Below are 27,448 nucleotides of genomic sequence, written 5' to 3'. Positions count from 1 at the left end.
AGGCAGTGAGGAGGAGGGGGGCGGCCTCTTTTCAGTGGTGGACAGCGACAGGACTAGAGGAAATGGCTTCAAACTGAAGCATCGGAAGTTCCACAGGAACTTAAGGAAGCATTTCTTCACTGTGAGGGTGACAAAGCACTGGAACAGGTTGCCCAGAGAAGTTCTGGAGTCTCCTTTTCTGGAGATCTTTAAAACCCGCTTGGATGCAGCCCTGTGCCACGTGCTCTAAGTGACCCTGTGTGAGCAGGGGGGTTGGACTCGATGACCTCTGAGGTCCCTTCCAACCTTCGGCATTCTATGATTCTGTGATTCTATGATTCTAAATCAGGCTCTGGCCCTAAAGAGTTTATAGGTTAGCTGTAGCTGTAAAAGAGCTGTAAAGAGCTGTACCTGAAAAATGTACGTGTCATTTTTATTTGTAGCAGTTATAAAATGGGAGCCAAGGTGAGAAAGCAAAAGGAGAGAATGAGAGGCCCTAGAACTATATAGGAACAAACTGGATAAATTATTTCCTGAATTTTCTCTTCAGCTTTTTCAAATCTTTATCAGATTATTCTCAGAACACTTTTTGGTTGCTTTTCTGTTAGCATGGACTTTCCTCAGTTGTTATTGTCTTTAAGGTAAAACTTTTTTTTCTTTTTCTTTTTTTCTTTTTTTCTTTTTTTTTTTTTTTAAATTCTTTGACCATATCTATTTCTTTGTGAAGGAAAAATATCTTTCTCCTTAACTAAGGAAACACTAAACCTGGGTACACTGTAAAAAAAGAAAAAAGATCCTGAATCCTATATATATCTTTTTTAAACTTGGTCTTTACAAACAAAACTGTAATGAACTTGCCATCTGAATCACAGTGTTCTCTTAGTCCAGAAAAAGCTTGAGGAGATTTAAATAAAACTATAATTTGTATTTTTAACAAAGTATTCCGGTAAATACCTCTATCTATTTTTTAAATAGTTTCACCAAAATCCTACTATTCACTAAAAATAGGATTAAGTAGAACAGACAGATAAGGACTTAAATCCAGTTTTGTTGACAATAATAAAAAATAGCATGTATATTACATTTCTAAGAACAAAATTACACAACACATTAATAACATGTAATTTCAATACTCTAAAATAAAGTTCAGAAACTGAATTCTCCAGCAGAAAGATAAATTTTGGCTTGAACATTCCTAAGATGCCACAGAAAGTTCACTTAAGGTACGTGGTTTTGAGTTATGACCATTAGCAACCCTTCTCTGGAGCAAGAGAAATTCTGACTCCATGGAAATAATGCTAAATTAATCAAATTGGAAAACATTTTAAGCAGTAACCATTATTGTGACAAACAAAACATGAAGAGCTGATTAAGTTTTTCGGACAACAAAGTGCAACTAGATCAGGACCTTTTGAATAAGTCTGAAAATCATTTTTTTTTTTTTTTAAGGCAGTAAATCATTTCCATCTACAGTAATTTTATTTTTTTGTGAAGTAGCAAAGGATGAACTATCTTTCATTTGTCTTTATTAAGATTCTTCTCCCTTCCAAGACTGAAGACATTGCTTGTCTTTCATGGTAATGGATATTCTTGTTGACTTAAACAAGATATAGATTATATATATCTACTAATCTTATGTTAATATTTAACTTTTGCATTCTTGTGCAGAGTTACATAAACTGCTACATGGAAAAGAAGACTTGATGACCTTGGTCATTAAGTCCAGTTTGCAGCCAAAATACATGATAATTTAGTAAATGCATTTTCCAGAAGCAACAGAGCATTTCCAAGCAAGCATTCTACCAAGAATCTCAAAGTTTTACTAAAAGTGAATCACTCCTTAAAAGTCACAATATATCCCCAAAAAGAAGAGAAAATATCACCAATATCTTAATTTTTGAAAAAAAAAATAGCTGAAAACTCCTAGGAATGGGAACAATCTTTGTACTATATAGGAGAGTAAAAATTTGCATTGGCCTTTGCCAACAAACATGGAAATTCCTCCTTGATTCTCAATCTGCAATTACATTTATCTCTGAATGTAGGAGTTTGGCCAACCAAGAAGACATTTGAGATGCTTCTCAGAAGTTACCAGAACAAACACTTCACCTGCCAAGAACTTCAACAAGAGTCATTACCAGTCTTTACTTAAGAGCAAAAGACAGAAAAAATAAAACTATCCAGAAATCAAATGATGCATAATGATACTAGAGAGAAAAAAATGATTCTTGGTCCACTATGATCAATGAGGTCCCTAAAAATCAACACAATAATCAAGAAACAGCAGTTGAATCTAACAAAAGAAACCCTGAAGCTTTCATATCTATAGGCTTTACTTTCCAACTACAAAATCAATTCTTTCCTGCCATGCCAATGATGAGGAACTCCAGAAACATAAAAATGGGCAAAAATGTGACAGATTTACTTCAGTAATAATAAATAAATAAATGTCAAATAATGTATGCAGGGAAAAATAATGTCAACTATGCTTATATGATGCTGAAATAGGTGCTAGCAGTTATGATGCAGGAAAGAGATCCTGGAATTATTGTTAATAGTTCTGTAAAATCATATTGAATGCACAGTAGATGTAAAAAATAAAATTAGTGATAAAAACAAAGTCAAAAAAAATGCGTCATCATGGGCAAGAGTAGTTAGAACAGAAATCATTTTGCTGCTGAACAGTGTCTACCCACACTGGTACCCACACGCTGAATATCATCTGCAGCTCTGGTCCCCATATTACAAAAGGACATTGTATCAAGTAGAGAAGATACCTGATAAAGAGCAACTAATATCATCAGGGTGAAGCTTCTGACTTTCTGGCTTAGAAAAGGAGACCACTGAGCTTAACAGAATCACAAAGGCAAAACCAGAATTGTCATTCACTATATTCAATAATACCAAAACTAGCTCAAAACATTTAAAAAGAGCACATCACAGGGCAACCAGTGAACTTCTAGAATTTGATTCCATCGTATGCTCTGAAGGAATATAACAGCAGCTTCAAATAGGAATAGGATAAAGAAATGTCCATAAACAGATACTAAACAGAAGAGTCTGGGATGTAATCTCTAATATTTCCAACATGTTAACTGAAAATGACTGGAGACTTCAAAAAGAACCAACTTCAGAAGCTAGAAGCTAGCTTGTGTGGTTTCCCAAATTAGCATCTTCTTTTACCACTATTGAGATAGACAGGACTAGAGAGACCACAGTATAACATTTCTCACTTTCTTATGTTTCACGTACAGTTTCACATTAAGTATAAATGCCTATCATTACCTTTCAAAAAGTAAAATTAAATAATTCTCATTTTGGATTAGAAAAGATATATGAAATATATATCCACAATCTAGAAACTGATCCTTCAGCTATATCTGCTTTGGGCCTGTTTATATGCAATTGCCTTGGCAGATGATTCATTTAAAATCCAGGCTCATATTTTGTTTTTATACACTCTATGGAGCTGACTCAGATGCCATTTATGATGAAGATAAAGTTCATACTCAAGAAAAGCATTATTTTCGCCTGTTTTTTTCCTAGATACATTCCTGCAAGTTATTTTACCCAAGCCTCCTGGGATTATACACATCTGCATAGGATTATAAAACTATAATCTGTGTGATGACAGCATTTCTCAAAAGAATGAATTAAGAAATCAGACCAGATATTTTCTGAAACAAGTCACGATCCTCAATGGTTTGCCCTTCCCTTCCAATACGGGGTACAGAGCAGCAATCTCTGAACTAGTGCAGGGATATTCATGCTCTGCATAGCATTGGGTAGAGATATTAACTTAGGCCCAGAGGAAGTGGAGTTGTCCAAGTATAACGCCTAATTTCAGACATACAACTGTTGTAAATAAACCTGCACATCTCAGTTCTTTGATGATGCGGCTAAAATACTTCCAGCTCCAGGAAATGCTTGACTGGTTGCAATTTCTGATTGTCAGAAGCACTTTTTGTTGTGAGATAAATGCATGCCCTGAATGTCATTTGCTCTTGAAGTCTGCTTCAGAGAATTAATTACCATCTTGCAGGGTTTTGATTCAGAGAGATCATATATAAAAATTTTAAGGCTATCTAGCAGGAAGCATCTGGGGAAATATTCAAGTCACCACGCTTAAAAGGAGTGGTAGTTTTTTGTTTATCCTAATCAATGTTACTTGACTAGTAACATATATGCAGTTGAGAACAAAAGAATTTTCTTGGTCCTAGTGGGGTCCTGAAAACACAAAGTCACAGTCAAAATTCACATCAGAGGAGAAATAGCAAAAAATGGTTGTGCCCTTGTTACTCTGAAATATCAGTTGGAAAAAGTGACCTCAAGTAGCCTCCTATCTACTTCAAATTTATTAATATGTTACAGCATGTATAACTTTAGTGTAAATTTAAGGCTTCTTGTGCTCCTTAAATGTCTCTTTGTATGGAACAAAATTTATCCTGAAATGGATATGCTATTATCCCATTTTGATTATTGCAAATTATTTACATTTGTGATACTGAGCTGGAAAACAGAAGATAGGTAAAAATATATGTTTGCAGAAGAAAAGCATGTCATTGAAATTAAAACTGCCTCACAAATTATTTTTTTTTCACTTTGTTAGTCCTGCTATTACACCACTTTAATATTAAAGTAAGAACATGACTTAGAACACATTTCTAAAAGATAGCTGCCGTATTGGAGGGCTAGAAAAATAAAAGTCCACTCGATAATTCATCTGTAAAGAACCCTGCATTTTCACATTGAAATCTGTATTTCATCAGAAACATTTTGCATAAATCATCCCCTAATCAAAAAACGTAATATAAAAGTCCTTTACTGATAGCCTTTCTTAGCACATTGATATGTTAGCAGGAATTAATCTTTTACAATGATGAGGGACCTAAAATGCAGAGAGATGTATAAAAACATAGTTCCATAAACCTTGCTTAACTGGAAATAGAATGTATAGAAAACTATTCCAGTAAGTGAACCAGCATTACTGGTTTTGACCGAGAAAGATTTTGGTAGGTCAACTGTAAATATTTACAATTTGCCATATCCCCTCCCCTGCAACCCGAATTCACCAAATCACTGCATTATTTATCATAACATTTTAATGCACAAAAATGTCCTTGCTCCATGTAACTCCAGCCACAGACATATATCACATTTTTGCTCTGCATTTGCTGAAGAATTATGCTTTTGCAAGTGGACACAAGAAAGAGCTCCAATACAGCTTTCCAGCCATGCATCTCCACTCCTCTGCCATACTGGCTAGCAGAATTTTTCATAGGAGTGATCCCTCACTGCTTTCAGTCAAAATTAATCAATTTATCTTAAATAGCAAGCTTTTGCTAATCTAGTAAACCCCAGATAGATGGATAGGAAAAAGAATTTTGGCATTTATCAATAACTGGGGACAGTAAGCTCAGCAGAAAGGAGATGTGTTTATAACCTCAAGGAACAGGACAGACAAAATGGGTAAGGAGCCTATGGTCCCACATGAATCTATGTGCTGGATGCGTGTGGGACAACATGGGAGAGAAATGAACTCCAGCTGTATGCTGCTTTTGCCATCCTACCAGTATGACGTAGGCTCAAAAAATCCTAAAACTTCTAATCCTGTGGCTTTCTTTACATAATTGTTCACAGATAATTTTGAAAACATACATTTTACACCATCATTCAGATGCTACTAATATGTCTGTGTAGGTAGAGAACCAGTCATATACGTTGAATGGAAATAGTGATTTTACCACCAACAATACAATCAAATATTGAAATCAATCAGAAAAAAAAAAGCATAAAAAATAAAAATGAAAAATGCTTTAGACTGAAATATTGTTCAAAGCACTTCCATGTAACAATGGCCCCCAAATGACTATGACCAACATTAACAGATCCTGACTATCAAGAAATGAGTTCTATGGGGAAGAGGTAGAGTTGTTTCAGTGGGAACGTTAAAGAAATAGATCTAAAGATTGTTTTATTAGGATATTTTGGTTTTGATATTTACTCTTATCCAAGGCTAAAATTATAAAAAATTGTTATTTTCAGAACATGATGATAGGTTTGAAGATAGAAGAATAAAGAAGATCACAGAAGTTGTTTGAACAGGAAAAATAATAGGTTGATGCACTTACTTTCCGCATGCTTTTATTAGTTTATGTCTTTTCTGTTTAGAGGATTATGTTTTGATTTGATTTTTTTTTTTAATGCCTGTAGTATTTGAGGTTTTGGTGATATGTTCTTTCTTTGCTGGTAATAAATATGAAACTAATTATTGCTGCAGAATAGATATTTACATGCTTCTAAATTACTAATGTGCCAAGAGAATTCCTGTCATCTGACTTTATAAAAATTACTCACTGATCTCTTTCTTTAGGCATCCCTATTTGGTAAGAAAAAATTTTTGACTTGGCAAAATCAAAGTAAAGTTTAAAAACTATAATTTCAAATCCACAGCACAATTGCAGTTGAAAGTTAACTATGAGCAGGTATCATTTTCCTAATGTTGATAGACTGAATATTCAAAGCGTGTGATTTCCCTTTTCAGAGTAGTTCAAGAACTGAGTTAATTTCAAAGGACTAAAGGTTTGTGCACGTTTCAGGGAAGCAGAATGGACAGAAGTTGGGCTAAAATGTTATCAGTGGCCACGAAAGTTAGTGCTGTACAGATGGCTGACCCCATCCTATGCATCAGCTAAATGCCTCTGCAGATCTGTGTGAGATATTTTTGGAATTTCCTATGTGTAAGGACAAACTGTAGCTTGTGAGATTTAATTCATGCAAAATGACACAAGCAAGAAAATTCTTGCTTATCTCAAGTCTAAAAGTAACGTGATAACAACTATGTGTTTATAACATCTCTGGTTTAGATTGCCTGAAGGAAATGAAAAAAGGGCAGTGAAATTCCATGAACATTCCACAAATATTTCTGGAATTTAAATAAGTATCCCTGTTTATTCTCCTTGGGCACAAGCACAGAAGACTCAAAAACATTAGGAAAAAAACAACCAGCAGGATTCTAACAACCCATCTTACTTAAAAGAAATACTCAAGAGCTCTCTAAAGCTTAAATTGAAGATCTAAATTAATTCAGGAATTTTATCTTACCCAACTAGTAATATTACTTGATGAGTTTGGATACATGACCTTAATTCAGCCTTGCTACAATTTCCATCATTTTCCACAACTTCACTATTATGTATTTTACTGCCTTGTATATTTTTCATGAGAGAGAACAGAGGAGACTTGCATTACTAGAAGAAATGTATATTTGTGTATATATATGCACATTATTATTTCATATTTAGTAACATGCAGCTCCCTCAAAGAGTTATAATCTGTGATTTGATATGAAATCTTGATCACTATGAAGATGATGCCCTGGTGAGGGCACTCAGCCCTGGTGAGGCCACATCTGGAGTACTGCGTCCAGTTCTGGGCTCCCCAGTACAAGAGGGATGTGGAGCTGCTGGAGAGAGTCCAGCGCAGGGCTACGAGGATGATCAGGGGCCTGGAACATCTGCCCTATGAGCAAAGGCTGAGAGAGCTGGGYCTGTTCAGCCTGGAGAAGAGGAGGCTGAGGGGKGACCTGATCAGCGTGTATAAATACCTCAAGGGAGGCAGTGAGGAGGAGGGGGGCGGCCTCTTTTCAGTGGTGGGCAGGGATAGGACTAGAGGAAATGGCTTCAAACTGAAGCATCGGAAGTTCCACAGGAACTTAAGGAAGCATTTCTTCACTGTGAGGGTGACAAAGCMCTGGAACAGGYTGCCCAGAGAGGTTGTGGAGTCTCCTTCTTTGGAGATCTTTAAAACCCGCTTGGATGCAGCCCTGTGCCACGTGCTCTAGGTGACCCTGCGTGAGCAGGGGGGTTGGACTCGATGACCTCTGAGGTCCCTTCCMACCTTCGGCATTCTATGATTCTATGATTCTATGATGGTGAAAAACATTTTTATATCAGGGAAATTTGTATTTTAAAAATATCAAAAACTGAAATAAAATATTTAAAAATACTATTGTGAAAATATCTGCTTGAATATATGTATTTCTGTAGGTTTTAAAACAGTAAGACTGAAAAAGACAACTCCACAGTGCTCGTGTGTTCATCTGCAAGTAGCCCAAACTGGATTGTTTGCTAATGCAGTATTTCTAGTCCTTTTCAGAGAGATTTCAGTGTTTCTGTCCTTCATACCATGATTTCCTCTGGACCTTTTCCACTTTATACACCCATTTTCAGGGCATGGTATATCCAAGCTAGAATAGGACTGGTAGATAAGGAATACTATTCATGTTTAATTACAATATTGCTACCAGAACTGAGTAGAACAGGATTATATTCATTACGAATTAATATTCCACAACACACAGCCACATACCTCAGGCATACAACATCTTTGGGAACAGCATAGGCATGACACTGGCCATGAAGATGACATTGGTCACGAGCTTATGTCATTGCTTCTTCTAAAATGTTGGAATGAGAATTTTTTGTTAAATATTTTTAGTGTATTTCAATAGAGAATCACCACATAATGCCAAAAAAAACTTCCCAAACCTTAAAGTCTCTTTTTTTTTAAAAAGGTATGAGTTCTGGAAAATTACTAGGCCTTGAATTCTCAGAGCATCTGGCATGCACTGCAGTCAAAATCCAGCCATGGATAGTGGGTCACTGAAAGTTATAAGATCCCTTCATGAGAGAATGCCCTCTGCAAAGAATGAATTTCTCTGTCTTATCAAAAGCAGAATCAATTGTTAAGCTTGTCAAGAGACTTATGGTATTCACATTATTTTATGTCTTAAGAGAAAAGACTTATGGTATTCACATTATTTTATGTCTTAAGAGAAAACATCAGAAATTATCACATGCTAGGGTTCATAAACTATCATTTGGAAACAACAGCATTCACAGTAACTTCAAGCTTAATCCCTGAAACCTCAGCAAGATAAAATTAATTCAACTTTTTGATGAGGTTTCCAGCTTAAATTGACACTAGTGGCAGGAAGTGCCTCCTACCCTGTAGTTATGGGTTGGTGTAGTCTATCCCATTAACACTAAGTCCTGTTGCCATAATAAGAAACATATCCACGTTCAGCAAAATAATCATTTCTCTTCTTTATGTGCAGCAACCATTCCCTATAAAAGAAAAGTCAGAGAGCAATTTGATACTGCAGTGTGGTAAAACAGAGCCTAGGATTTGGCAACTTCTTTTTGTTTATAATAATATGCAGACTGCTTGTTTTCCAGAACACTATCAGGGCATCTTTAGCAATTTCTTGGGGGTTTGGGAGGACTTATTAAAGGAGGACTAAATGATAGAAAGTATTTTATCTTTTAAATTCCATGTTGCCCTGAAAGCTTATAGTGGTTTACAGGCTGTTATTGGATGAATACGTACTTGACACAACTACAGGCCTTGCAGTCTATGCCATTCTAGACACTAATGACGGGAAGTAAATTAACACAGAAACTAAAATCCTGACCCTGAAAATGAACAATCATTGGGAAAATGTTTTGTGCCCCTTCCCCATCCTCCTCAAATTCTGTCATATAAATTAGATACAGGTAAAACACGTACATACACTCATGCACAAGCACAGAGATGAAAATGATCTTTCTTTGGCCCTATGACAAACAAGTAAAATATTAGAAGGCAATTCCATTATTAAAATTATGTTTCATTTTTAAAACACACATAAAGCTGCACAATAACATTTGGCAAATTTCATACCCTTGGTTGAAAGAATACCCTGCACAGAGTCTGCTATAAATTATTTTCAGCTTTAGTAATTCTGTATATCTCATCTACAGTATATAAAAAAGAAAAGGAAAGATGTAATTATCCTTATCCTTATAATGCTCAGCAGATACCAGATTTTGTATTAAAATTTAGAAAAAATGCCCAGAAGTGACCCTCTGGGTTATTGAAAATGGCAATGGTCTCAGCAGCTGAATTTGGCAAAAACAAAGACAATGACAACAATAAAAAAGCCTTGTCATTTCATGTGAATTATTTGAATGAAATTCAATTACATATTGAATGCGATCTTACATAAGTAAACTAAATCTCTTTATATCAAAACACAGAATTAGGAGCATCACTGCATCCTGGAAATATGTATTGAAATACACGTATGTAAAAAAATACGACAACTCTTTCTAAATTCCAAGTATGCTATATTTACTTGATGGTTATAAATTGTTTGTTTTACTTAAGACCAAAATTGGGCAAGATATATTATGGAGATTGCTTGTCATATGAACTTACTTCAATATTAAATGTGTTGCATCTTAGAGCTATGTGTCCACTTGTATTAGGTTTTAGCTACTTAAATAAACCTGCTTAAAATCCAAAGGACATCTGCCTGACACTGATTTTATTGTAGTATTCTCTCATGTTTAGTATTTTTAATATTTCTGACAGAGAACTGAAACATTATCTTTCTGTTTCCAAACACTGCTCATCACTTCAAGCTGATTTCAGTTATGGATTCAAAAAAATTCTGCCATATTCAGATTTTTTTTTTTCCCCCAGAGCAAAAGTTGGATTTAAGCAGAATAGGCAAAGAGTGGTGATCAAAGTGGGCAACTGTTGCAGAGGAAAACCTAAGATAATGAAAAATCTTTCTAATACTCAGAACMTTGCTAGCTCCCTGTGTCTGCTTTACCGTGCCTTCTTTCCAGGGCAAGCAGGGATGGCTTACATGAAATATGTTCATACACAGATTAGTTCTAGAATTTACAACAAATATCAAACATTTTAAAACCAGAAATATTTGCCCACAGTGACACAGAGCTCTAAATAGCCAAGTTAACCTGATTTTCGTCAAAGATTCCCAAATGGCTTAACAAGAAACAAAGAGAAATTATCAATAAATTTGCTACAACAGTTACACAGACTGAAAATGAAGAACCAATACTTCCAAGCTTTTATAAGGAGCTCTGCTTCTAATTCACWGTGTTACTTTCACAAGTCATTTGACCTACTCCTCAATGTTAGAAAAACAAGAATTTGCACTTACAGATGGCCTTTGAACATGAAATCTCAAAGTGATCAAGAAAGATAAGCCACTCTAATTTATTTTACAGTCGAGGAAACTGGTTCAGAGAGATGAGGTCACTTACACAAGTTCACAGACTTAGTAAATAATAAAGATTGAAATAAAAAACACATGCCTTGCAACTCAGTCTGAGTTTATATTAAATGCAATATATTTCTTCCATAATGCAATGGAGAGTTGAACTGTTTTATTTATTATTTAGATTAGCACAGCAATGGAAGCCCACAAATGACAGTGAACATGAAGGRAAAATAGGACAAACGGCAAAAATAAGTCAACTAGTAACATTATTAGACCATATGCTTTTCCTAGTATTCAGTTAAAATCAGAAACCTATTGAGACAGATGTCAGTGTGAGTTCAGGGATTTTTCAGAAAATATTCTTAGTTAGAAGTACTGTATATTCAGAAATAACAGGAGTGGTATAAGTGGTCAGAGGCATAACTGCAAACAAGCCAAGTGATGGAGGTGCCAAGTAACACCTCTGTGCAAGTAATGAAAGAGTGAACACTGTGGGATGCTAGGAGAACTCAGAACCAATACAAGCTGATTWCACTAAGAGGGAAATATTTAAAGGAATAATAATAAAAAAGACTCATTTGTACAATTACAGCAGCAGCTGTTTATCACTTAATATGTACAAGTTTTGCCATTTGGGAAAGGGACACACAATGATTGCCTTTTTTACTCTCACCGCAATTACTGATGTCTACTCTCACCATAATTACTGCACTGACCTGCTTACAAAATATTTTTTCTCCCATCTACAATACAGCCATAGACAGCAATTTTTAATGACTTGAAATAATTTATACAGAAATCAACAGTTACATTAAGCAGTTTAGCATCCTGTCTTTCGACTAGGGCCCAGCTAAAGAAAAAATCCTTTTTCTGATGTCTCCATTAAGTATGAGCTTTACAGCATTTTTTTTTTCCCCTAAGACTTTTTCTGTATTATAAGTATTTATTTTTCTCTCTAAACTTTAGCATCTGGAAGTACTATTTACAAGAAAATTACATTTTTTTCTGAGCTTTCCATTTGRTTACTTTATGACTCATCACTTCTATTTTTTTAAATATACTGTATTTTCCCTATTAGCCTTTCCTAAGTAGTGCTTTAATTGCAATAACCCTTTAAGAACATCTGACACAAACTAACCATTAAACTACCACTTTTCTAGAATCTTAAAAAGATTTATGATTAGACCCTAAAATGAAGGCTATAGGAATACCAAGGCTGTGCTTATACTTTAGCTATCCACACTCTGAGGAAGGTTGCAGGCAGTGCTATTGAAATAGTCTGGTCCAATCTTAAGAGAGCAGATAGAAAGAGTAGGAAAAAAATAACTAGTGATTCAAAACCAGGAAATCAGACTAGAAAAAAGTGAACTTGCAATAGAACAGAAAAAAGAAAATCAGTTAGCTGTAATTTTGAGTCAAAAATGAGACATAAGCAGATGTGATTTTAATCATGTTCTAGAATATGAATATCAACATTTTATCTGGCTAATCAGATCATGTCTCCTTTTTGACTCATAATTACAGCTAACTGATTCTTCTCTATTTCCATTGTTCTGTGCTTTATGTCAGTAAATACAAGTGCAAGCAAAGCTAGGGTTGGTTATCAGCCTGTATTACCTGTGCACTCACACAGCATCTTCTCTTGCATATCAACAATGTTATGGCTGCATTGCCAATAAATGCTATGTCCTTTTTTCCCAGACATTAAATGGACCACTGTAAAATGTATCCTAGTTAAAATAATTATGCATAGGTGTGCTAAACAACTTTTTTCACAGTAATATTATATAAATAAATTATCGTTTTGAAAATTAAATTAAATGAAGTGGTTGTGATTAAACCTAGAAAAAGACATAATGTATTCTGACAGTTTGGGCAAGTTTCTTTTTAGGTGTTTTTGGGGGCAATCCTTTCTCTGCCCCTTAGCATTCTTCTTTACGCTTTCTTTCCTACAGTCCACATTTTGCAAAAAAAGCAAATTCCAGGAAATTAAGTTTCTTGTTTGGCTATGACTGCCAAAGCCACTTCCTGTACGCACTTGGCAGAAATGCTTTGGTAAAAAAAGCCTTATGACATTTTTCAATCCAACCAAGATGGGCATTCCATTCAGCCACACAAAAACTCAATTTAGCCCTAGAACGCTATGTCAGTGTTATATATTTGATTGCTCAAAGTATTACAGCCCAGTAATAATAAATTCAATTTCACATATGTCAGGAAAAATAGCACCAAACAGGTCCCAAACAACAAGAAATACTGTTTCATCCTTCATCTCCTATCAGATACTATTCCAATTTGGTATTTTGCTTTTGGCTCCCCTCTTCTCTCTCTACTATCTACCACATGAATGCACTTACAGAGTAACTTGTAAAAAGCCTGCAAAGAGACTATTGGTTGGAGCATGGCATAACATAGACTCTGTTTGGCATAGGTGCTACTTATACCTGATTCAGAAGTAGACAGAGAAGAAAAAAYTCATGTGAAAGGATACATAACAAACACCTGGACTGCTATAACAGAAATATCAATACATGATTTCAATCAGAACTGAACTAGTTCTCACTGACTGAATTATATTATTTTAGACTTTTAAAAATAAGTGTTTCACTAGACTTTACTTTGCATAGTCTCTATAATGACCAAGTTAGCTCTTTGACCACAAAAATATAATTGAAGTGTTATCTGGAAAAAAATAATCTGCAGGTATTCTTGGTTGTTTGGACACCAGACCAACCTTTCTATCTTGAGGAGGACTAAAAAAACAAAACCGCTAAAGGGATCACAATTAGCCATGCAGCTGTTTATGCAGCTGTAATTTTCTTCTAACAATCTCTAAATCATTATAAAGTGCCACTAAACATGCTCCAGTTCAGGTCCTTGTCTSTCAGCCTTCAGTTCTTTCTGTGGGAACAAATACGTTAAGAATGAAAAGTGGTCACCTTCCAACTCCTGCTTTTATTTATTGTTCATGTCACTTGAAAACAGGTATTATTCTTTTTTTTTTTTCTCAGTCCTTTTCCATCCTGTTTATTAAAAATACCTTCTATCCACCTGTTCCCTTCCCTGCCCTTTCCCAACAAATCATTTTATCCTCCCACAATTTAGATATTTTAATGTGAGGTATCTAAATTACTATAATCTCAAATGACCAACATTTTCTACTCCTAGTAAACTTCCCTGGCAGACACAACTTCAGAAACTCTTTTGCTATTTGTATCCAACACAAGGTCTCTTAATACATTCAACAAAGAGATCAAACAGATTTGTGRTGTCTGAATAAGAAAAGTCCAGAAGTAGAATATCACAGAGAAATTAAAAGGCCTATCTTCTCCTGTATTTCCTTTCTTAAGTTCTTCCTCTCACGCTTCAGACATTATCTAAGACAATCAATAGCTAGTATTAACATTAACTTATCCAACAGACTCTGCTTCTTCCACTTAAATCTCCTCTTGTAGTAGCCTGCTTCAAGCTATTCCGTCTTTTTAGGGAAAGAACTTGTAATAAGACTTGTAATAGCATGGAAAGCTAACTTTGAGGCACCACCAAAAAAGCAATTCCAGCACCTTGGCTGGCAGAAACAGCAAGGACTTCTTATACAGAAAAAGGAATGAAATTCTCTAAGAGAGTGGTCTTCTCTTTAATGTTTCTGAAGATTTAGAAATTCTTAAGAAAAAAAAAAGACATTTAAACCAACTGTTACCACATTGAAGTATGAAAGGCTATAATGAGATATTCCAAAAGCAAATATAAATTTTCAGAATAAATGAAACTAATGAATGGTCAAGTAATATTCATCAGCCAGTTAATACAAAGTAACAAATAACATTTTAGGATGTATCCTCTCACTAACCCTTTTCTGGGCTAATGGCACACTAAGAAATACCATTATTTGGAGAGAAAACAGATCCAGGGATACTTTCAAAAAGAAAACGTCACTTGGAAACATATGGGATAACATCTCCTGTAYGGCAAAGATCAGTGGCACACTGATTTAATTGTTTTAACGACAGTGATTTTATGAGAGAATTAAAGTTATGACTTCAACCTTTATTTTTATATCCATTTCACAGACATTTTAAATATATAGTTTTATATGCATTTCCTATCATATGGACTGAAAGCATTTTGTTTTCGCAATGTCCACTGTATCTCATAATCTAAAAGAAAAAAAAAGGGGGGGCCTGAAAATGTGGGAGCTAAATGCAATGTTAGAATATATAAACCAGTACAAAGAGAAGATATCATTACAGTTGAAATGCTTCAGTTCTTTATTGAAAAATCCCACATGTGTCTGTCTCAACTTTAAGAAAAACATAAAGCAGATATATACATACTCCAAAGGATGTCAAGAAATCAGTTCTCAAATTTTCAGTGAAAGTTATTAATGCCAAAAATTTTATAATTTTCAACTATTGTCATGGTGAACCATACTCTGTGTTGCTGGAAGCTCTACTGAGAAAAATATGCATGAAGTGGTTTGATTTTCACTGTAGGAAAAGCATTAGGCAGACAGTTTCCTCCTAAAACAGTGTCCAAATATGTTATAAACATAAAAGAAAGTTAATCTCTACATTTTCAGATTTTTTTGAAAGCTTATCTTTAGTTATCCAATGATAATCTGATGTACCTGAAGGCTTTAACTTCACGAGTCAAAAAACCTGTAACAGAAGCAGCAGCTACTGTGCAATAGGTATAATAAAAGTATAGATTTCAAATATGGTATTCAGATTAACAGATTTCTTATTAACAACATATTAAGATTCATGTTAACAATTTCAGATATTTTTTCTGGATTATCTTTGCCTAAAGTTGAATTTCAAAATATCCTTTTTTTAAAGTTGAACATTAGCAGAAGGAACCATGGAATAATAAAAAGCCTTAAAAAGAGTAACAGCAAGCAAGTTCAACAGCACACAGAGGAAGCTCAGTGGCCAAGTATTGACCAAATGGGAAAGGTTTGAGATTAAAAACAATTAAGAGATTGATAGAGATTTGAGATTAAACAATTTAAACAACCAAAAAGATAACTCATGTTAGAAATGAGAATACAATTATTTAACAAAACATTATAGAAATACACTTTTGCAAATGCATTGCTCAAATTACCAATTAACACGTAAGTGATGTTACCACTATGACAGAAACACTAGTGCCAGGGAGAAAACAGAACATAACCACATAGGAGTGGACATTTTCGACCCTTKTCATGGCTAGCTTCTGTCTTTCCCTGTGTCATTCAGAGATGTGATTAGGGCCAAGTATCACCTTAATTATCACTGTGTAGCTTCACATCAAACTCAATAGTACTCCAAAATTTCTCATATGAACCTAAAAAATGCATAAACCCCTGTTGACGTGGCATCATTTTTTTAAAACTATGTTTCTGAACATAAAACAGCAAAGTGGCTAAAAAGAACAAAGCAAAAGGCACAGGGGAAAAAACAGATGTTTCAGAACTGTCATATACAAAAAGATGATGCATCAGGGAACTGTTCAGCACTTTATTTATTTTGCAGAAGTGTCCAAAAGTTTAAGAGCTGTAATGCCATTGATGCAAACAGTCATATTCCCAAAGACTTCAAAGAACAAACTGTGCACTTACAGAAGCAAAAGTTTACCTGAAGTGTCTGAAGCTCAGTTTAGCCTGCTAAATATATGCAAATATCAGGAAAAAGTAGGGTTTTGTGGGACATCCCCAATAATTTATAGTTTGGGTTTATATTGAATGATGAGACTGCTTATATATACTTTATTATATCTACTTCTATATAAAATAGAATGTGAAAAGACGTTTTCAAAATTAAATCCACAATCAAAACAGAAAGCAAATTTTGCTATTTCATTTTTTAGGAAAGTTAGCAATATTTGCCCTGAAGGGGGAGGAAAAAAAAAAAAAAATTAAGCCAAAGAGAAGAGCTTCTCATATCTTGCTCATATCTTGTATTACCCATATGCATAGATAATGTGCACATAACAACTCTATAAGAAAGCACTGTAGTCTCTTAGGATTCATGTTTATTTTAATAGCAATATAGACGTTTCAGAGATGCATTTGCCAAATCTGATGGCCAATAAATAAGAGAATTTGATCTCTCTTCAAGTACTCATAAACTTTCAGAAGTCTATTTTATTGCTAAAGTACCGAGAGTTGAAGAGCTTCCTTCTGTCACAAAAGGAAAAAACATCTTTAAGAAGTTAGTCTGAAGAAATCAATAGCATTTTTAGACAGCCAAAATATGTCTAATGGATCAGGAAGGGAAAAGAGTTGAAATAGTAGAGAATTTCCAGAGAACACTAGGTTACATTTCAATGGACTAATCTGGATAAGGAATGAGTAAACTAGCACAAGAACACTGGAAACTTTTCCCATCTAAACAGGCTCAAAAGGAAGGCTGTAAAAAATGCCAAAAGCATCTTTTAACAAGCTTCCAAACATACGTTTCACATCAGAAGAGATTCCCAGCTGAGAAACGGGGAAAAAGACACAATGAGTATCTCAGACAAGCCAGAAATCTTTTGTAAAAGCAAATAAATATGAGGAAAGAAAAAGATGTTGATGGCCATATAAGCAGCAAGTGGTTTTGCATAACAGCATTTTTAATATATAATTAAGTTTTAATGGCTCTCAAAAAAATTAATGAAAGTTAATGAAAAAATTAATGATACGCTCCCCACTCATTTGAATCCTTCTAACTTACAAAATAGGCCATTGATGTTGCAAATGGAAATCTAGCTCCAAAAGGGAAAATTTGGGCTTCATCTCCCAAAAATATTGCTACGATCATATTTATAAATACTTAYTTAAAATGACAAAAATCTTAACATAATGGGCTTTCTCTTACAAAACCAATTGTAAGAACTCATGTAACTAAATCTTACAACATATTTTTTCTCTTTGCAATGAAGAACAGTCATCCACTGTTGCTTATGTAAATGTTTCTAGGCAGTTTCAAACCTCTTAACACATTCATTCTTTACTGTATGTTGATGAATTCAATTCAGTCCTTTGTTGAGAAAATCTCGCAACAGACTCACTAAAAGGTCTGACCAAACAAAGCTTTTGGAAGCAGCAGAGTTAATAAAATGGGTTTTTTGGGAAAAAAAAAAAAAATCCTAAACAGAAGTTAGCTGAGACTCTTACAAATATACAATTATAAATGTGAACAACCAACTATTAAAGAAATCTGTTTTGCTCTATAAAGTGTTTCTTTCCCAACTTTGACTTTTAAATGTTCTTCTTTTCCTTTAGAATATAAAAGGAATTAAAAGAATGAGCTTTGAAACGGTCAGAGACACCAAAYGGTAGGTATAAAAGCACAAGAAAAAATTAAGAAGGCAATTAATTTCATGAATACATATCACAAAACATGCGCTTGAAATTATACATACACACATATTTATAACCAAGACTGGAGACCTAGTAGTACATGTTTTACCTTGTGACTTGAAATACCAGAAAATGACTGTTAAATTTATCAGAAATATAGTTCTATAAAATCGTTCAAGARCATCTGTTGACTATTAATATTTGCTGGTTATGACGTTTTATGATTTTTTTAAAAATAGCTAAATCTAAAGCAATGGGCTCTGACACTTCCTTCTTGTTTCTAAAACTTGCCAATAATAGAAATTTTCTTGCAGCAAATAACCATCCTATGTAGCAAACACTTATTTAAGAATAACCTACAATGAAGTGTTTCACTTTTAGTATTAGTTACAGAAGTAATGAAATATTCATTACCACTTAGTGGTAAGTTCAGCTGGAAAGTGAATATATATGTGAATGAATAAATACTTTTTCTCAGATCCATAACAGAAAATGTCTTACATATTGAGAAAGATGAGTCTGAACCATGAGTCTGAACAACATCACAGACTTATTTTCTTCTGATCAAATAGTGGTAAAAATGGGTACATTTGAAAGCAAATGAACTCAGTCACAGTATGAAGAGATTATAGAATCACAGAATGCCCAAGGTTGGAAGGGACCTCAGAGRTYATCTAGTCCAACCCCCCTGCACACGCAGGGTCACCTAGAGCACGTGKCACAGGGCTGTGTCCAAGACATCCCAAAGTACCACAGGTTACYGAAAAGTCTACAAGAAAATAGGTTTGACTGCTAAGCACTTCATTTTCTGATAGGTTGAGATCTCTTTCTTCTGAACTGAAGGATGCAGAAGAGATTATAACAGGAAAAACTCATTCTATCTTTTCCATTAGGGAGATTTCTATGAGTTTTTCAATAATAGAGGGAAGCTTTTCCCCAAATTATTACATAAATATATAAAATAGCCAAGATAAATATTTTGCAAAGTCTTAACACAAGATGAAAATATTTAGCTTTCAGAACTGAGCAGTCGGGGTGTTATCATCACTATTACCCAGCTATTCACAATCACCATCTGTTAAAGGAATCCATCTCTYGCCTTTCATTCTCAAGTCAGCTTGTCATCCCTTTTGCAGGAATGCTCCTTTTTGTACATGCTTGCACAGTACAAAACCTAATTTTAAACCTAGAATGGGATGCACACAAAACATGATTCTATTTTTTTTTGTGTGTGTGTGCGCCAGCATGTGAGAGAATAAAACAATCCCTCTSAAGCCCATCAGCAAATATAACTATTTGAAGCTATTACTAAGATTTATTGCGTTCTTTAAATGTCCCAATATTCACACTGATTTCTGGTAACTAAGTTGTTTATACTTCAGGAATAAAACAAATCCAGCAGGAGGAAAAATTATAGCATATGTCTCTCACATTGACAGAATTATGCTACAAGCAAGCAGAAGTCTGAGGACCATTTCAAAATAAGACTTATCTATATGGGAAAAAATGTTGCTATACACTAAAAGTTGGATTTAACACAATATTAGTCACTCCAGTCACATGCATGAAGTCTGACTTTTCCTTACTTTGCCAGGTTTATTCATACTTCCTCCTGAAACTATCAGTTTATAATAATGGCATTATATGATCAGAAAGATGACATGTAACTATGTTGGAGCTCAGATTTCACAGACAAGGACTGTAATAGATAGGAATAAAATCAGAATTAAATACAAACTTTAAAACAAATAAGGTTATTATTATTTAATATAAAAATGGTGAAGTCTTTGTAAAACTCAGTTTATTGTGTCAATGATTTATCTTTGCATTTTCTGGAATGTTCATCTGAAGCATTAATTACATTCATAGCCAAAGAGTGAGGTCTGTTTCAGATTTATGAAAGATATCCTGCTGCAACAAATAATAGCAGACATCCAGCCCAGCTACTACGTTGCAGTGTTTTGCTCACTCTTCCTCAGGCAGTTGTGTATTCGTGATTTACAGTGCTCTGATTAAAATGGGTATTACAAAAGAAGTTCTTCTCTGTCAGAGCATAACAGCTGGAGTGATCTAAAATATCCTGGTCTGTTCACTCTAAACTGACTGTCTTTTGCAACCTGTGAAGGCTCTTCAGTGACAGGAGCTGCTCTGTCTAACTAAACCTAAGCTGCTGATGGCAACCTTCCAATGTAAACAAATAGTGCTGCTCTACTGCCTATTCAGAGCTGACTGATACCCACCACTCTCTTCTAAAAGTGGCCTCTAGGGATCCAAGAACAACAAATCGTTCAGCAGGGAGATGCATKATTTTCAGGTGGACTTGTAACCCATTGTCATCAGCAAAACCTAGGCCATTGCTAGGGCGCCACAGCTGCATATTCCTCTGCTCTTATCACCAAGAAGTCTCTGAAATAGACTAGTGCACCTGAAAAATACCAAATATCAGCCCTGAGCTACAGAAACATTTAAACAGTTAAAGACATTTCTGCCCAGAAAAAAAAAATCCATTTAATATGAAATCAGCTGCTTACAAATTGATATTATTAGTAATAAATAAAATTTGGAATTGAAATCTGGTGGGTTTAACCTGCTTCCTACCTTTCAAGGCTAGTCCTTGCAGTTTCAGGCAGACTGAAGGTGAGGAAAAATACAATGTACTCGAACATAAACATCAGGATTCATACATCAAGCTTTCAAAGGCAATATTTATGGATTGAGATTCAGCTTCTGTCTGAAGGGACATATGAATTAGGCTCAACATGTATTAAGAGAGTTGGAAGTGTGTCTACATAGATAAGACAGAGTCATATAGACGAGTGGATACTCATTCACCTTCCTAGCCAGTGTGTAATGAAAAAGGTTGGGCCCTAGAGCTGGAATGAAACTAGTCTGCTTTCAATGACAGAACACTAAAGATCTGTGCACAGAAGAGTTAAATTTTATGAATATAAATACTGGCTCGGCTCTTCCACAAATATTTCACTGCAGGTTTTTCTTTATATACTTTCTCCTGGTCTCTTTGATTAATTGCTTTCAGGACAGGAGCATAAAAAATATTGAGACAGGAGCATAAAAAATATTGCACACATCTGTCATTTTCAGTTTAGAATAATATCAGTAAATAACATTAAGTTAAAACTACTTAGTAAATAATTCTGTAAGGCTTTAGAATCATCATCTAATTTTGCATTAACCTTGCTGATTGCAGGGTTGAGGCAATGGAATTAAAAAGTAATGCTTGCAATAGAATTAAAAAAAATAATGCTTGCAAATTAATTAAGCTGTTAAAATAAAGAATATTTGAGATATACTACATGCTGTAAATTAAAACATTCATGAATGATGTAAGGTGCGAAAAGTATTTAAATGATGAAGGATAGATTTAATATTCCACTAAAGGTTCTACTTGGGGTTTTCACATCTTGGCTCACGTCCAAGCTCTTCCATACAACTTTAGCAGTTCCTTAATGACTACAGACAAGGAGACATATGTATATAGTTCGGATGGATTTTATATGAAATAGATAGCTTTATAATTATGAATATTATTTGCAGGTTTGCAATATGCAAGAAAGATGCCTGATCTCCACTTCTCTTCTTCCCTTTCTCTTTAAGGAAATGTCAGGACATAATTCAAAGACAATCACCATCTATTCTTCTTCTGAAACATCAGTCTCTGCCAAAGCAGAATGGAGGAGACAGGGCTCACTGATCTAGTCAGTCATTTGAGCTGACATTATGGTTCCTAGAACCAGGTTCAAAGAAGAGCCCCACATAAACACAAAATTGTTTGCAAGAAGTGAGAGTACAGTATTAAGGCAGAGAATTTGTTAACACAGAAGAATAAACAGCATTATATAAAAGATGAACTGTACTAGTCATTTACTGATAACACTTATTTTTTGCCTACACACTTCTGAGATTATCAGAAGTTATGTGTTATGAGGAAATAATTCCATTTTTGGTTAATATCATTATGACACCAAATCAAGTAACTTCTTCCTATAAAATAAGGAATAGGGAGCATGATAAATAAGAAAAGTAGAAGGCAAGAGATGTTCTCAACTGCTGAGCAACTTGGGATGAAAAGAAGCAATATGAAACAGGATTCTATACAGAAACTGGAAAAGGTGTTAGGCAGCGCTTTCCAGGCAAATTCTCATTTTCTCACTTGTTGACGAGATTAACAAAAAACAATCATACAGTTGCACTGCATCTTGTATTTTGTATGATAARTGGCAGTATGGCAGTGCTGGATAATTCAAAAGAGTATTTGAAGCACCCACCATGAAAAGATGACATGATCCTCATAGAACTCATCCAGATTTACTGTCGTTGGAGACAAGTGTAAGCTGACTTACAAGTGTAAGTGCAATCTGATATCTAGGAACTTTTAGAAACCAAAGATAAAAATAAAATTCTTTYTACTGTAAGCAGAAAATGCAAACATTCTCACTAGAGCCACAGGGAAGGAAATTCATCTGATTCTAGCAAAGACATATGTTAGCATGAATGTAAAAGAAGCTGCAATGGTAAGAGCTGATGGAGCCAAAACAGCAAAGTACCAGACATTAACTCAGGATACAAATAGAATCATTGTTCCTTAACACAGAACAGAATCACACAGAATAACTGAACACACACAGAAATATAAAAACACTCTGTCTACTGCTATGAAAACAATATGGCTCTTCACAGCATTGGAGCTTTCTCATTATTTTAGTAAATAAACTAGATTTATTATATATTTATATTATTTATATTTATATATATATTTATATATATTTATATTATATTTATATATTTAGTAAATAAAATAAACTAGAATTTCATAACTTTTCCCTGTCTTTGCTGAATGTTTTGAGACCCCACACATCATACACAGTCTCTAGTGAACTGTGAATTCCATTTAATTTTATTTTTATACAAAATGTTTGAAAGGGGAAACATGGGCCATATTAGCAGCAATAAGAGAGCATTTTAAAATCACAATTATTGTTGTTTCTGTTAACAGTCAGTAAACTCAAACTTCTATGGGGAAAAATGTTATTTCTTAGTATGCTTTATGATCTATCCTTAAAAAAACTATTTCTAAAACTAGATTTATTTGCAGATATGACAGTTTGAAACTCAATTTACATTCTGGTTTTGGAGGACAGTTTAACACAGGATTCACATCAGTCTGTAAAATCCACAAGTATCTTGAGAGGGCATTTGTGGATACAAAATCAGCATAATATTGCTGATAATAAAAATAAAAACTTTCTTATCCCATTTGAATGCTGAAGCTCATATTGCAATAATCCACTACATGTTCCCTTAAGTATTTATACTAACCTGTTTGTCTGGAAAGAAAAGGCAGTCTCCGAACTGAACAGCTGAAATCTTTCGCCTCTTTCAGATTAACATGACTAGACGGGCTCCGACGTTCTTCCAGATTTATAGAAATACACTGATCCAAGGCTTTTGAATCACCAGAGACAGCATTAAGCTGAAAAAGGGCATCTTGTGCTTTCTTTTTTTCTTTTTTAAGCATATTTACAAGAATATCTGCAAGATATATTAAGGAATTAATGAGGGAACGCTTCTCTATTAAGGCAACAATCACCTTTGTTAAATCAGAAAGTTACATAAAGTCTTTTTTATTCAAGTGGAACAATTCACACAAGGAAGCTTATTTAAGCACATGTGAATTTGGTCGTGGGCATATCTTTGTGTTCATTTTTTGAAATGGCAGATTCATTTTCATTGACCACTAATCCACACATTGGTCATAACTGTTGATCCCATTTAATCAATTCTTTCATAGAAGTAGCCAAATATATTAGTAATTTATAGACAAACAGGAGTGAAAATTCCATTAATTTATAGTCATTGTGTGACCCTTCTTTCTTGTTTTTAAATTCTGTAATAAACAATTTCTAAAAAAAAAAAAGGAAAAAAAAGACCTTTAACAAGCATATTGGCAAATATATATGTAAGCTTTTTGCAATAGAAGCTTGACTAAAATGAGAACAAGTATTAAGGAAACATCCACCAATAATACTGTATATTTACTTGAAGACTACTTTGGTACAAATTCATTTTGCTCAACAGCATATAGGGGGCTTAAAATGAAATTCCTGTGTGCAAACTGCAAAAACCGCATGACTTCCTGTGTGCATATATATATATATATATATTTTTTTAACGCACTGTTCATTTTAATCTTACATGAACAGTTGACAATCTAGGCAATATTCAAGGTGTTTACAAGATTAAGTAGCAATAATAAAATACTTTACAAACTAGCTATGATTGCTGATAGCTATCACAAGCACGAAGAGCTTCATAGCACAATGTCTAAAGAGTTTCCACACTTCTCCCTAAGTCTATCACACTAGTCACTATATTAATTTTCTAATATTTATTTTTCTAATATTAATTTTCTTTCTGTAAGCTAGTTTTGTGTTCTAATCTTTAATTCTTACATTTCTCCTGTGTATCTCTCCATAATGTGGATTAAGCAACAAGCTTCTTGCTTGTGCTTTGGCAAAGAAAGCCATAGCTATCAGGCACAAGTTCATTTGGCAATTAAAGAGCTATTTTGCTGTTGTTTCATTATCAATCTCACACCAATTAAATTACTTACTTCAGGAACAAATGTTTTTGCAAGTCCAGATCCTAAAATTAAAGACTTTTTAAAATAAATGATAAATTAAGGTCATAGCTAAATTTATTTGAGAGAGTGTTTTTGGAAAACAAACACTTTATTTTCTGTGACAGATGAAGTAGAAACTAAGAAGCTTTCCTGTCACTTTATATTTGGCATATAAAATAGATGTGGAACTGGTAAACAGAAAGAATGAAACTATATTTTTTTGTTGATTTGCTGTTGTTGTTTTTTACTTATATCTGTAAAAGAATCTCTACTCTGCATAAACTGAAAAGTTCCTTATTTTCAGTTSTCTAACTTTATTTAAATTTTACCCGCAAAGTAGCCATAGAATTAGGGACACGGTGATGCTGTGGTCTGCCCACAGATCTGTCAACCAGCTAAAAATAATTCACTCCCTACATTTTGCAAACCTTCAGCTATTCGTATGTTTCCCATGAGGCAGTCAAATGGACAAAGYCCATCTGAACAACTTGGTATTTTTATATGTAAAAAGAAGTAGCCTTAATTTAAAATTGCATGCAACGAGCAGAAGTTTTATGTTTATTTTAAAGGCATAGAATCCAATAGGCCCCAAAGCAGCACTTTATTTGGCTAAAAATAACACTTGTAGGAAATTCTATTCTTTGTAAGGCAATAAATTGTTCTTTACATAGCATCATAGTTTCCCATACTACAGCAGGTTTCGTTAGGCGGARGAGAGAGTTCTAGGCCTGGCCTGACGTAGAGTACTTGGATCCTGGCTGAAACTTTTTAAAGCTAAGACGTGCTTGGATCCAGGATTTCGGTTTTGGTCGCAACTGAAATAGAAGCAGGTGCAAATTAGAGATCCTACCACATAAAAGTTGGAAATTGAGTAATTGCTTATAACACACTGGAGCTAGTAGAGAGTAATTCCTTTCCTACAGCTAACTCCCATTGCATACATACAAAAAAAAAAAAATGTAGACAGATAGTAGGCAGATCAGCTCAAACCTAAATATTTTCTTTTCCTCACAAAGGATACTGATTTCACTGTCTCTTTGCTGTAAAAGTTCTTTCAGTTTCAATTCCTCTTTTCTTGGTTGCATACTGGTGTCTTCTTCTTCCAAAATATTTTGTGAGAGCAGTTGGTTTTCAGAAATCCTTGAATGATTCATCAGTTTCTAACAGAAGTTAAAAAAATAAAAAAGGAATAATTATTTGGTTTTGTATAATTATTGTCTAGTTGTGGTAGCAAAGTTAAGGTCTTTCTAGGTTCTCGAAAGAGGAGAGTGATATCACCAATTAATGACAAGTTATATGATTTGTGTTAAACTTGGAGCAAGCTGAATCTGTTCATCTTCATGAACAAACCTGCAATTTCCTTAAATATTTATCTATATAAAATCTGATAATACTGTGCTTTGGGTATTAATCATACAACTAAAGGAAATTTTAAGGACAATAAATGGAAGTCAGGATCATCCACTTTACTTTATGGGAAAATTATAGAAAATATAGAAAAAAAYACTTTATTCAATTTCTTTCTCTATCAATTTCACTTGTTCTTCGTGCTGTAAGCATAGCTTTCTTGCTCAATGGTCTAGCAAGTCTTACAATTTGTAACACCAAAACAGTCAGGATAAAGATTCAGGATACAGTAACTTTATGCTTGTATTTTTATCTTTTTTCAACACAGCTTGTCCAAAATAAAACCTTAATAGTGCTGAGAATACAGATGGGTCCATCTACTCATTCACAAATATCTGTGCTAATTCTTGTAACTTCTAGTTTTCTGTTATTATTTACTGCATGCTCAGATCTTGCTGGGGTTTCTAAATAATTCTGCCACTTTTTTTTTTCTAATTAGTTTACAAATTTATATCAGTCTTAAGCACTTCACAGCATTGCTAAATTGAGTTACGCTTTTGCAAGGCCTCTCAATTGCACTGCATTCCTTTTGACRTTTCAACTGTGAATGTCTCCTTGGTATTCCTAGTGTCAGCTCCATACATGCTTTAAAAATATACCTTCATATGAATGAAGCAATACTTGATCTTGCGCATGTCAGGACCAACATCTAGAATGCTTTCAGGATCATTATCTTCCAGGAATCTTTCAGTTAACTCATCCAACCTGAAAATATATCATATGTTAAAATAAAATAAAATAAAACAAAATAAACACAAATAAACAAACAATTCTGTTTTTGAATTTCTGTTTTTCTTCAAGGTCCACACAATTGCAATATTCTTTATTTCCTGTAGGTAGAACATGCATTTGATGCTGGAGATGCACAAATCCTTAACAAAGTACACTTGCTGATGAATAGTTCCAGAACTATTTTAAAAAGTAATCTTTTCTTTTGCTTATTTCATAACCTTCTGTTGTCCTACCATTTCATAATTAAAATGATCCCCTGTCTCCTCTGCTCCAAATGCTCCTTGCTAAC

The 27,448-nt window shown here is 34.2% G+C and overlaps 1 protein-coding gene across 1 annotated transcript in view; it reads right to left on the bottom strand.

Moving 5' to 3' along the window:
- KIF6 (kinesin family member 6) overlaps nucleotides 1-27,448 on the bottom strand; it is a 150,285-nt gene that overhangs the window by 58,729 nt on the left and 64,108 nt on the right. Inside the window, exons 11-14 of the mRNA XM_026034048.1 lie at nucleotides 27,027-27,132; nucleotides 26,042-26,180; nucleotides 23,718-23,930; nucleotides 19,987-19,992 (exon numbers count right to left, since the gene is read on the bottom strand). Coding sequence (XP_025889833.1) covers nucleotides 19,987-19,992; nucleotides 23,718-23,930; nucleotides 26,042-26,180; nucleotides 27,027-27,132 — 464 coding nt within the window. The remainder of the gene's footprint in view (nucleotides 1-19,986; nucleotides 19,993-23,717; nucleotides 23,931-26,041; nucleotides 26,181-27,026; nucleotides 27,133-27,448) is intronic.

The sequence above is a fragment of the Nothoprocta perdicaria genome, unplaced genomic scaffold (assembly GCF_003342845.1).
Source record: "Nothoprocta perdicaria isolate Ctin4 unplaced genomic scaffold, notPer1 scaffold_139, whole genome shotgun sequence".
In the NCBI taxonomy this organism is placed as follows: Eukaryota; Metazoa; Chordata; class Aves; order Tinamiformes; family Tinamidae; genus Nothoprocta; species Nothoprocta perdicaria.
Note: the sequence above shows the minus strand (reverse complement) of the source record. Positions and strands in the feature narration are given on the sequence as shown.